The sequence below is a fragment of the Vitis vinifera genome, chromosome 8, assembly GCF_030704535.1.
Source record: "Vitis vinifera cultivar Pinot Noir 40024 chromosome 8, ASM3070453v1".
NCBI classification, from domain to species: domain Eukaryota; kingdom Viridiplantae; phylum Streptophyta; class Magnoliopsida; order Vitales; family Vitaceae; genus Vitis; species Vitis vinifera.
In genome coordinates this window covers 16861977-16874640 of record NC_081812.1, presented here as the reverse complement: position 1 = coordinate 16874640, position 12664 = coordinate 16861977, and the positions used below count along the sequence as shown (strand labels likewise).

Here is a 12664-nt window from a genome sequence, read left to right as displayed (position 1 = left end):
ATTGGATTGAAGTTTTTCATCATTTTTTTAATCAAACTACTAGAATCATGTTTAATACAAATATAGGCATATATGCACTACGGGAATATGAAATTTGTGTCACTATATAAGAGTATTTACTAACTGTATAAGGGAAATGTACTAAGTGTACAAACAGTGTATAAGATTACCATTTATAAAAGATTTCAATCTATTTTGAACCACTCCTTTATTTTCCTTGTCACCCACAAATTGCATACTTATGTCATGCACTTTATTTAACTCCCATATGGAAATTCCGATACTTTCCCCAATAATGATGTTTGGGAAAAAAAAAAAACTAACCCTAATTCATCCATCCTTTTATTAGTTAAACCATTAGAAATATGGTTAACATACCTACATGGACATATTACTTAGGATAGATATATTGTACAATGGTATTACACTAATTGTACAAGGGAAATGTACTAAGTGTACAAGGAAAATGTATTAAGTGTACAAGGGTGTACAAGACTACCATCTATAAAAAAATTTAATCGATTTTGAATCACTTTTTCATTTTCCTTGTCACCCATAGATTGCATACCTATGTCATGCAATTTATTTAACTTTCACATGGAAATTTCGATACTTTTCTTAGTAATAATGTTTGGGGAAAAAAAATTTAATCCTAATTCATCCACCATTTTGTTAGCCAAACCATTAGAAATAAGATTAATATACTTACATGGACATACAACTTAAGAGGGATATATTGCACCATTGTACAATAATGTTACACTAACTGTACAAGGGAAATGTACTAAATGTACAAGGGAAATATACTAAGTGTACAAGGGTGTACAAGGTTACCATTTGTGAAAGATTTTAGTTAATTTTGAATCATTTCTTTATTTTCTTTGTTACCCATAAATTATTTATGAAATTTGCACTATTATATAAGGGTGTTACACTAACTATAAAAGAGCATTCCAAAATTAAAGTGTTTATTACAAGTAAACCGAATAAAATATATATTTTTACTATTTTACCTTTATAAACATAATATTAGAAGATATTAAAAAAATCATATTTAAATAGAATTAAAAAGGATAAAAAATTATCTTTGTAACATTTGTAATTTTTTTTTTATAAAAAATCATTAATTTAAATTATCAAGTTAATTTAAAATAATTTTTTTGTTGTAATTATAGTTTTGAAGATTCTACGATTTTTATATTATTACTTTTAATTTATTTTCTTTGATTTTTTATTTTAAATTTCACCTAAACTTGTTTTTTCTTACATTTATATGTTTTCTATTATATCCTTATTTAAAGTGATTTTCATCTCATTTGTGTTCCATTATATTCTCTTTTCAATTTTAATGTGTTGTTATGCCTCTTTACATAACAAAAGATTTTGTTATTTTTCATCTACAAAACTTTATACAAAAGATATCATGTACGAGGAAAAAAAATAAAAAAAAGAGAAAATTATGATATAATTTACATACACATCTCTTAATATGATACATTTGCTTAACTTAATGACATCATGCTTTAATTATTTAAACCATGTCAAGTCCACATCTATTTTAGATTTAAAAGGGCATTTGAATATTTTTCAAATTATTAAGTTATAATACATTATTCAATTAAAAATTAATTATCACCATTAGTTAAAAAATGATCATGTTACAAAATAATATATTAAGATAATATCAATGTATTGTCCAAAAAATAGAGAAAATATTCAAATAATTGTCTACAACCTTAAAGATATTTATATATATATTGGATAAAAAAGAATAATAATATTTTTTAAGGTGTTTAAAAAATATTTATTATATATTTTGTAAGTTTAAAAAAAAATTAGGAGGTATTTAAAAAATATTTACTTTAAAAATATAGTAATAATCATTTTCAACCATTGATTTCCAATATTTAATTTATTAGGCATGGTTTTTGGGAGAAAAATAATTGATGAAAATAGTAACACTTTTCTATAAAAGAATTAATTTACATGTCCCACTAATTAATATGTGAGAGAAAAAGACAAGGTGAATGATGAAAGAGAGAGTGAAAAAAAGAATGAAAGAGAGTAGGAAAGTTAGTTGTTTTCTTTTTCTTTTTGACAATAAAGGGCATTTTCGGAAAATTGAATGTTTCATATCCTTCTTTTCAATTTGTAAATTTTCTTTAGGTGTTGGGCTTAAATATGAAACTTATGAGGATCTTTTATTAATTTTTGGGCCCAACTGGGCCCAAAACACAATTCTCCCTTTTTTTTTTTTCAATTTAATTGGATGGCGGATATTTTACAAAAATTAAATCCAGTTAATTCAATATGCGTGACGCGTGATACATAATAATTGTCTATTTGTAGGATTTTAGACCTTAATAATTAATCTTAGGAAATATAAGAAAAATAATAATTTAGTTTGAATTTAATCAAATTTTTGTACATAAATACTCAAATTTATTTCCTTCATTTTATGTTTTATATAGAAAATAAAAATTTAAAGCATAAAAGTTCTAAAATAATTTTAATTATACTTAATTTTTCTTCAAGCAAAAAAAATTAATTCAATTTTATTTTATTTTATTTGGTTCTTATTATAAATATTTTTGTCATCCCAACATAGACTTATCGGTCATTTTTTTTTTCTCAAGTCTAAGAAATATCAATTTTTAATTAAAAAAAATAACATTTCCTTTTAAAACTTACATATAAATAATCAAAATATTAAAAATATATTACTTTTCCAATTCAAAAGCGAAAAATGCTAGAATTATAAATTTGAGATTTTTTTTCGTACCTTTAAATGAATTAATTCTAAATGAAATGCTGGTAGCAATATCTTCTAAACTTGTAAGCTCCTTATATTTAGCAAATGTTTGCCCAAGCAAGAAAAACCTATTAACAATGCCCCATATTAATCAAATCTATTTCTTTGATCCGGAGGAGAGAGGACCCTCCACCCCATAGGAAGGCAAAGGGGTTAGGAAAACAACTTGGCAGACACATAGAAGGATTCAGGTAATCAAACATCAATCTTTTTTCTATTCACTCTTTTCCTTTTTGGGTTTTCCTAATTCCATCTTGAATGGATATGCATGCATGTGTCTTGTTTGTGGGGTATAGGATGCTTTAGACTGAAAGCTAATCAGTTGGAGATGCTGTGAAGAAGTAATACGTAGTGGGGTTTGACATAGGCTTATCTATAACAACTGTTTTTCTTACCCCTTGTGACTCCTTATCAAAATCTTTTTCAACGATCTTTTGCTTCACTAGGAATTAAGTGATGTCAGTTATCAACCAATCTAATGACAATGAAACAACACCTTCAATTGGCAGCATTCAAATAGACAAAAATGGATATTCCGTATTCCATATCCAGAAAATATTCTATGGCATTATCTCATCCTATGTGGTTTAACAGTCCTACCTGAATTGATCAATGGCAAATGTCTAGCAAAATAAGAGAATATCTAATGGTATAGTCATAATAGCAACCAGTCTAAATGAAGACCCCAAGAATCGCAGAACTATCTAGATAGCATGGTCAAAGCACAAACTACGGATCTGGGGTAGACTAATATATCTCTTTAGGGTATGGAACAAAACAATTCCATTGGATGATAGGTGGTATCTTCTGATGGGAACAGTATACCTATAAGAAAATAACACAGACAATTTTGATAGGCACCCAACACCCAACACCAACACCCACCTCCACCCACACTTGAAGAAGGGATGGGGTTTGTTGGGGATGTAAAACATTCTTATGATTAGTTTTAACCCGGTATATGCATTATACAAGGTAAAGCTGAAACCAATGTCCTATCAACTAAAACAAGGCTCTACTTGTGGAGAATAAATTTGCAAATGCTGGTGAAGACTTTTCTTTCATTGTCGATATAAGGCTTCACCAAATGGTGTCTCCTCATTCAGATCTTCTGTCACTTCGTCTCTTTGAAGAGCTTGGCTTTTACATATATACTGGTTTTTTTGTCTGGCTTCACCAAATGGCATTTCCTTATGCAGATTTTGTGTCACATTAGCTCTCTTTCAAGTACTTGGCTTTAATGTTGAAAAACGTGAAAACAAAACTAATGTCATGATGATGATGATGCTAGTCAAAATAAATCATCTCAAGTTTGGATGGAATCTCAAGCAGGTGATCTCAGTAACCTATGAGTAATTTGATGCAATTTTACCAATTTTAATCTCCATTGGCTAATAATGCTATGATTATGTAGTAGATAATGAATGCAAAAGCAATCATACAATAGACACAAGGATTTTACCCGGAAAACCTCCTCCATTGGTGAAAAACCATGAGCTTTTCCAGCTAGCAATACTCCACTATTGAATAATAAAGCTACAAAGTTTAGTTTAAACAAACACAAGTCCGCTCGATCGATCCCTGATCTACTCATTCTGTGCCTTCTCTTTGAAAATGAGTGCCCAACCTCAAAGTCACATCAAGGCACTCAACATCCCACTGGGATTTTCAGATCACAGCCTTAATGCACCACAACACTCAATTTTGTTACATGACAAAGTCACATTCAGTACTAGGAGTCACCCCAAGATTTCTCAGCCAATGGTATTGCTCCGGAGTCACACTAAACCTAGATCACATAATCACACCACAATTGATCTCCAGAGTCCCACTGGATCAGATTGCAATTCTTTGATTGTTAACTCTCTTCAATAAGGCATTCTGAAAGCACTCAGATCCGATTCTTGAATGACAAATGCAGGACCATAATAACAAATCAAAATTTAATAAATCACTATAGTCACACACTACTAGGATTGGCCTGCATAAACACTTGAGTCACTCTCACAACTTCTCTCTCAAAGAGTTTTCACAATGAATTACAGGGAGTTTTAAGAGATACACCAAATCTAAATGACCTAGGGTCCATTTATAGACAAATGAACTCATAACTGACCTATAAATGCCTAGAAAAGAAAACCAGAAACTATTAACCTTGAATTCATAACATAATCTGCACTTCTAGTGCTACTTGCATTGTTAGTGCAATGCTCCTGGCTGGTAGCACATGTCAGAATAGAAAAACCAAGCTTCTAGTCTTTATTGCTCTGGGAGTGCAATCCACCTTGAGCTGGTAGTGGTAGAGCATAAAGCAAATATCCAGACTGCATGCCTCTGTATTCTACCGTGTTTCTAGTCAATTGTTACTAGCCCTAATTACACATCCTTACTCGCACTAGTAGTGAAATGTTACTAGCACCGGTAGCATATCCTTAATAGCACTAGTAGCACAACTCCATGTCTAGTACCAAAATACCAACCAAACTGGAAGCATAGTGGCCAAAAATAGAACCTTCTCTTCTGGATGCAACTGTGCTGCTATGTGAGTTGGGAGCAGAAAGTCTACTTGGCACGCAGTGCAGACACTGCCTGGAACCATTGCACTAGTAGCACAAGGTACACTAGACAACAATTTTTAGCACTTTTGAGCTCTATTCTGATACCAACTCAACTCAAATCAAATCCATGACAAAGGTCTCTATAGGTCAATTTAGAGTTGCCATTTGTCTTGTATGAGTTTGAAACCAAATCATATTTACACATAATCCTCTTCTTCAAAATAACCATCAACTGAGTTTGACCAAACTAGAACCTAAACAATGTTAATGTCATTGAGACTAATCATGAAAGTAGATTTCTAGTAGATTTTTGTCTCTGTATTTTAGTATATGTACTCAAGTCAGTACAAATCATAGTTTAAAACTTGCAACTGAAATTATCATGGAATTGCAAAGAAGTACAAGTATGCATACTATGTGGTTATATACGCATACAAAGATCTGCATTCCAACTTGCAAATCCTGGATAAGCCCTCTCAATCATCTGTTAGCAGTATCATATGCCAGACATAAGTAGGCATTAAGATTATACTTTGCCAAGTAGGACTAGACAGCTTATGCAGCATGGAGCATATACTATGTCAAAAATAGCAACCTACATGGAAGATTTCAATCTAATTGGCAACTTCCCCTTGCAAGCATATACTATTTTTTATTATTTTTAATTTGTCTAATGCTGCAAGGAATCATCAATGGCCAGAGAAATGGGACCTTAAGACTGAGCAAGTGACCTTGGGATGGGGCCTCATAATTTAGGGAGCATGAGGCTCTCACTCAATCACAGTGTACGTTCTAGATTCAAAGGCTATGCAGGAAAAAGGGTGAAAATACAATAAAGGAGAGTGGAATTAAAGCTATGAAATGGATAAACTTAACATTTAATAAGAATTATCAGTGAAAAAGTTGCTTACATCACTTTGTTTCTGCAACAATTTCATTGACATCAAGGTCCACTAAGGTCTCCTTTCCAAAGAGAGTGAATCCAACAGTTGCCTGAAAGAAAACAATATAACATTAAATTTAGTCTTGAATAGATGAACGCATAAAGAGGCAAAAAAGTTTTCACATGGACTTTGCAACATATTAATCGTATTAAACGTCAATAAGTCGATGTATCAATTAATAGCATACCTTTCCATTTTTGCGATCCAGCTTTTTAAGGCTGCCCGAGAACTCTGTAAAAGTCCCAGATACAACTCGGACGGTTGAACCTGGTTTAAGGAGCTTATCATGCTTTGCTGTTGATGCACCATCTGCAATAGGTTTGGAAGCTTTTCTGGATCGCCTTTTTGGCTTGGAATCTACTACAGATATTGTAACATCTTTGGAATCTAAATGAGGGTATATAATCAGTTTCTCAGGGTTAATAGTTTCTTCTTTTTGCTGCTCTTCTTCAAAAGCTTTGTCTGCTTTTTCCTGTTCTTCTTTTGATTGTTTGAAGATTGCTTCAATATCATCAACAGAAACTGGCCTGGGTTTGTTAATCTGCCTTTTTCTGCAAATGTTGAAGGATCAGCATCATTTCAAACTGCCTGAAATTTATGCAATGGAGAAAAAGCAGGCAGGCTGAAAGGACATCCAAATAAGACAACCCTGATTTTTCATTACAGGAATACTTTCTTTCCTAAATTTTGTTTTACATTTTTTTGGCTGGAACATATGCAGTTTACTCCAATTCTCTTTCTTTGGGTAAAAATTTGCTATCAGAATCTCTTTCTTCAGGTACAAATTTATTTTCCTACTATGCTGCTGCACCATCTATGCATCTCCTCTACAGGGCCCATGAGTCATAAAATCAGTAGAGTTAAGTTAGAATTGGATAGCCCTTAAGTTTAGAAAATGGTAAAGTTACATCTTTCCCAGATATCTATGGAGGTCCTTCACTGTTTTTCATACCCGGTAAAATAAGAGCATCCTAGCTGTAGGGGGACAAAGTATGATGTATCTACAAGACACTTCAACATCTATACTATCAAATCCTTATACTACTTTTACTGAATAGTGTTGAAACAAGTAATTATAGCAAATTCAACTAGTGCAATGAGAACAAGAATGAATGCTTACGTATTTCCAACTTTGGATCCAACAAAGCCTCCAATCCCATCACATTCTCTTATAAAGTCATGTGTCTCCTTGTTCAGTACACACCTTAAAAATACACACCCAGGAAAGAGGGGTTTTGGTTTAACTGAAATCGATCCATTCTTTAATTTCCTTTTCACTTGGACAGATGGAACATAAACCTGAAACAAACAGTAAGGAGGTTGAGCCGCAATCCACCTGTGGCAATTTTATTTTTTTGGCATTCAAATCCATATGCCTCAAATAGTCATCATTAAGCCCCATTTCCAAAACAATTAACAAAATTAAATCATATTTTGCTCGCAAGATTCGAGAAACTCCAAAAATTTCAACGAAATAAAGGATCTAGCATAATGCTGACAACTTAATCTACATGGAATAGAAAACTGCCACTGAATCCAAGGACTATATAAGAAACTTGAGGTAGGGTTAAGCAACTTTAACTTAATTATGGCATTGTATCCAACATAAGCGCAGTGGGATTTTGCCCGAGAAGAATATCTATCAAAGGATTCACATCAAACCTAAAAGACTGATCATAATACCAATGATATATATTTTTTTTGGATAGGTAAAGAGAAGTAGTATAAATAGAAAAGAGGGGAAGCCAAAAACAGCGCCCTCAAAGTATACAGGAATCATAATTCAAATGACATACAACACAACTAAAGGCAGACATGAAACAGTGAAACCCAAAAGCATGAGCATAGCATTTCTAACTGAAATTCATCAATCATTGAACACAAAACCCAAAGTAGGAATGATTTTGAATCCTACCCGGTACCCAAACTACCTTGAAATCAATGTCGGGGAAGTTCCTGGCCAAGGATCGGGCGAGTCGTTCCGCTGACTCCTGACCCGAAACCCGTGAAACGCGAACGACCCACCATTGAGGACCCAAAAGAGCGAGGTTGTCGAGGTTAAGCTCTTCGGTCCAGGAAGCATACCTCTTCTTGGGCTTCTTGAGAAGCCTTTCCTCCACCTCTTCTCTCCAATTGGTGGTGGCTTTGCTCTCTCTCCTCTCGTTTCTGAGTTGTCTTCTTTCTCTGGCTGTAAGCGGTCGGGTATCGGCTGAATCAAGGCTTACAGAGATGACAGTGGTACGTTTAGCTGTGGATATTGGGAAATGAAGGGAGGGCAGAGATGGAGCGTTGTATGAAGGATTACATAGCAGAAGCCCTTGCTTCATCTTCTCCTGCTGCTGCTAAAACCTGGAGTGGTAACGTTACATAGCAGATTTGTATTTTTGTGCTCCTGTTTTTTTGGGATAATGGGCTTCTGATGCTGGGCTCTAGCTTCAGCCCATGAAACTTGACCACACTTCCCATTTTTTTTTTCTCTTCTACCTTTTGAAACATAACAATGTTAAGAGTCATTTATTTATGGTGTTACCATCCATTTATTGGCAATTATTTTTGTGTTAAAACATCATTATGTTTTGGATTTATTATTTATTTAGTCCATAGGAACTTTAATGTATTTCATAGAATTTAATAAAATATAATAGAATTCTGCGATAAATGACCCATGACATAAAATTTAAATCCTAAAAACTTTGTAAAATTTCACAAAGTTATGAACTGTTTGGAAATTATTTTTTATAACGGTTTTATATTTTCTAAAACTAAAAACATAAAAAATATGTTTGATAATTAAAAATTATTTTTTAAGAATAAAAAATATAATGTTTTGAAAAAAAATTATTTAATTGTTTTATCTTATTTTTCTTTATTTTCTGAAAGTTCGTTTTAAGAAATAATTATATATAGAATGATTAAAAAATGAGTTAAAAATATTTTTAATTTTTAAATAGATTTTTATTTTATAAAAATTAAATAATAATTTTCAAAAACTATTTTTTTAGAATTATTTTAGAAAATAGTTACTAAACATGCGGTTAAAAACTTCTAGACTACTATGAAAGTGTTTGGGTGACGTGTATGTCAAATGTCCACGTGTATCGAAGAGTTTAAAAAAGATTTATGAGCTGGTTTGTAGACTCCTAGTCTCCTATACAATCCAAAGAATATTGGGGTATTTATTTTTCATTGGACCCATTTTTACCGCATGGAGGGAGTTGAATTTGACATCCGCCAAAAGCGAATTAAAAAAAGAAGGTTTCGGGGGATTTAGAATTTTAGAGGGAAGAGGGTACATTAACCGCTAAAAAACCAGCGTCTCCCTCCCTATTATCAGTCTCTTCAAAAATTTCAAATACTCCCGCGTTCTTCTTCAACCCTCCTTTTGCTCCTTATATGTATATTTTGTGCTCGCAGATCTCTTCCGATATCTCATTTTTCCTGTGAAGAAGATATGGGGAAGCCGACTAAACCCAGAAAACCAGAGAACTTGGGCAAGGGGAAGGTTACTCCGGTCCAGGTCGCCTTCATTGTCGACCGATATCTCTCCGACAACAGCTACTCCCAGACTCGTTCCACTTTCAGGAACGAAGCTTCCAACCTCATTTCCAAATCTTCGGTTCAGGAGGTACGCTTTTCGATTTTTAGGCTATTTGCTTAAGATCGGCGTGTTTCATTGATTTTGCGTGGTTTCGATAAAGGATTCGTGTGGTTTTTACAGGCGCCCAAGAGTTTGTTGAGTTTGGGGGCGATGCTGGACGAGTACATTTCTTTGAAGGAGCAGAAGGTGATGCTGGAACGAGAGAAGATCCGTTTGGATCAGGAGAAATTTCGTGTCCAGACGCTGTTGCAGGGTATGCAAGACGCTATGAACGCTTATAACGCTGGAGGAAGTACTCCCAACTCCATGATTCCGGCTTTGGGGACAAAATCAACAGCTGTGGTTCATCAATTAGATCCAAATGTTGGGCCTTTCTCAGGTACCATTCTGCTTGTGAATTTTATTTTTTTTTCGCAATTTCGGTGACAGTAATGTCTGAGATAGGCAACTATTTGATAGAATTGGGTTTTGGATAATCTAGCAGAATAGATGAATAGGTGCTATTTGTTTATCCAATCTGGTTGATGACTTTTGCTTTCATTTAGGTGGATCTGGTACATACAGTTTATTAGAACTGTTGATCAAAATATAACCTCTGAATAATTAGGGTTACACATTCAAATCTAAGGCGCTCAAAACTGGATCTTCTTCAATAGAAATGTGTTGATTGTTGGAATTCAAGAAAACTGAAGTCCTGATAATGTCAAGCATAATGCAACCTATGCTAAAGTTGAGCCTAATCTTGTTTGATTTGAAGCTTCAGTTGTTTGACTTGGAATTCTCAGAGCCGCTGAATGAATCCTTTAGGCAACGAGCAATTTCCCGTGATCATGGTCATTAACAATTTTTTATATGTGGAAATTCTTTGCACTAAAATCATGAGTCATGTTACAAAGATCTGCTTATTGTTTTGGTGGCTTCATCGTTTTGATGCCTTCTCCTTAGGTTACCATGCATACAACTCCCCCGTTGTGACGCCCTTACCAATGCCCTCGAACGCTATAGTGGAGCCTGCAAATTTCTCTACACCAATCACAAATCACCTATCTGCCAAAAAGAGGAAGGATGTAAAGGCTGTTCCTGATGCACCTCCACCTACTAAGAGGTCTCGTGGTAAATTACCCACCAAGCCGTTGCCAACCAAAGGTTTTTTTTTTTTTTTTTTTTTCCTTCCCTGCAAATTCTCTTATGCTTCTGATATGTCCTTATAGAATTTTCACCTTCAATATTTGAATTGTTCTCTAAACATTTTTTTTTGTTTAAAATTCCAGGTAACGATACATTGTCTCAATCAATTGATGCTGTTAATGGTCCAGAAAATATTAAGCAATTTTCAGCTGCTTGTTCTTCACCCCACAACCGTTTGCTGGGTGGGTCAGTGGTTCAAGGATCCAGTGTTGCTAAGAATTTGTTCAGTCAGCCCTCTCTATCTCCTGTAGCAAATTCATCTGGTCCTAAAACACCTCCGCAAGCAATTTCCTCCCAAAATGATAAAGCCATCTCTCCACTGGAGATTTCTTCGACTGCTAACTCCAGCAAGAATAATACCCCCCAAGTAATCACACCGGCTAACTGCACTATAATTTCTTCAGAGACAGTTATTGTGAGCCCTTTCAAACAGAAAGCTTACTACGTGGAGAGAAACCAGTGCATTTCTTCTTGCTCACCAATCAAGACGAACTTGAAGAAGATGAGCAAGAGGGATCATGTAAAGGGAAGGCTAGATTTTGATGATTCTGATCTGCCGACAACCTCAGGGAAACCAATCGCTGATGGGATTTCAACATCTGAATCCAAAAGTGAAGAAGAGATTTTTGACATGGATTTGCCTAATTTTGATGCTTTTGGCATGGATTTCTCCATCTCTGAGCTATTAGTTGATTTTGATCTTGACTGTGAAGGAATTAGTTATTCTTGCCAGCCTGCCTTGGGTTCTTCTATAGACTCTGGTTCAGGGTATTGTTTCCATCTTATGCTTTTTGTCTGTGATTAGATGTATCTCCATCATTCCCTTAACTAGCATGTAACTTTTTTTTGGCTCTGAATAATACACAGGACACCTCAAGAATTACAGAATGGTGATTTGGGAGCTAGTCAAGGTTTCTCTGAGCTTTCATCAACTGTGACAAAAATTTATTCAGAGGACATGAATATCCAAGGTGAGGAAATTCATGTCATTTGATTTGATTCACTTGCACATGTGCCAATAAATTTATTAACTCTAGTTTTTTCTGTTCCTGAAAACAGGCCCAGATTCTCTTACATCTCTAAAGACCATAACCAAATGCATAAGGATACTAAGCCCTGGTAAACTTACCATTCATTCCTCCTTCTCTTGATCCTATACTTTCCTATTTGGAGGATCTAGATTTACTGACCATGGTTCCTTTAAAACTGCAGCAAAAGATCATCGAAGCTTTTCTGTAGGTCAGGAGAATTTGTCTGCAAGAAACTGACTGGCTTAACAACACGACTGTCTTTAGGCTGATCTGTTACCAGTGTGCTGCTTACCAGAAAAGATATTCAGTTACGTTCAATATCAACAGAATTGCCAATAGAATTCCATTTAGCAAGCAGTAGAATTTTCACTTAATTCCTTAGATTTACCTGCTCTTTATTTTTTTTATTTTTTTTATTTTTTATCTATGTAGTTTTTATATCTAATATGCTGGCAAACCCTTATTTAAAGGTTTGCAAAAATATAATTGTTACTCCAGGCATGCTGATCTAATGAGTTGATTCTGTTGAATAC

At 34.1% G+C, this 12664-nt stretch overlaps 2 protein-coding genes across 5 annotated transcripts; one reads left to right on the top strand and one right to left on the bottom strand.

Annotated features, from left to right (window-relative positions):
- Positions 1–3725: 3725 nt before the first annotated feature.
- On the bottom strand, positions 3726–8690 carry LOC100264906 (uncharacterized). Of its 3 annotated transcripts, none has more exons than XM_002276727.5 (5): positions 8246–8690; positions 7435–7613; positions 6502–6865; positions 6282–6363; positions 3726–4047 (listed from the first exon to the last, which is right to left on the bottom strand). In XM_002276727.5, exons 1-4 carry the CDS (start codon positions 8639–8641, stop codon positions 6283–6285), a joined length of 1020 nt encoding a protein of 339 aa, XP_002276763.1. In that variant the 5' UTR covers positions 8642–8690; the 3' UTR covers positions 3726–4047; position 6282. The 3 variants fall into 3 exon arrangements, with proteins under 3 accessions (XP_002276763.1, XP_019076968.1, XP_059595126.1); XM_019221423.2 differs by lacking the exon at positions 3726–4047 and adding an exon at positions 5657–5854; XM_059739143.1 differs by lacking the exon at positions 3726–4047 and having other exon boundaries at positions 6219–6363.
- A 910-nt stretch (positions 8691–9600) lies between these two features.
- Positions 9601–12643, top strand: LOC100242619 (uncharacterized). Of its 2 annotated transcripts, none has more exons than XM_010655915.3 (7): positions 9601–9939; positions 10033–10291; positions 10858–11025; positions 11184–11868; positions 11968–12071; positions 12160–12219; positions 12313–12643. In XM_010655915.3, exons 1-7 carry the CDS (start codon positions 9766–9768, stop codon positions 12366–12368), a joined length of 1506 nt encoding a protein of 501 aa, XP_010654217.1. In that variant the 5' UTR covers positions 9601–9765; the 3' UTR covers positions 12369–12643. The 2 variants fall into 2 exon arrangements, with proteins under 2 accessions (XP_010654217.1, XP_002273523.2); XM_002273487.4 differs by having other exon boundaries at positions 9603–9939; positions 10858–11058.
- Positions 12644–12664: the final 21 nt, after the last annotated feature.

Coding starts and splice junctions, on each gene's coding strand:
- LOC100264906 (XM_002276727.5), bottom strand. CDS start 8,641: ATGAAGCAAGGGCTTCTGCTATGTAATCCTTCATACAACGCTCCATCT. Junction 7,614..8,245: donor TCCCCGACATTGATTTCAAG/GTAGTTTGGGTA, acceptor TGTTTGTTTCAG/GTTTATGTTCCATCTGTCCA. Junction 6,866..7,434: donor GGATCCAAAGTTGGAAATAC/GTAAGCATTCAT, acceptor CAACATTTGCAG/AAAAAGGCAGATTAACAAAC.
- LOC100242619 (XM_002273487.4), top strand. CDS start 9,766: ATGGGGAAGCCGACTAAACCCAGAAAACCAGAGAACTTGGGCAAGGGG. Junction 9,940..10,032: donor CCAAATCTTCGGTTCAGGAG/GTACGCTTTTCG, acceptor TGGTTTTTACAG/GCGCCCAAGAGTTTGTTGAG. Junction 12,072..12,159: donor AGAGGACATGAATATCCAAG/GTGAGGAAATTC, acceptor TCCTGAAAACAG/GCCCAGATTCTCTTACATCT.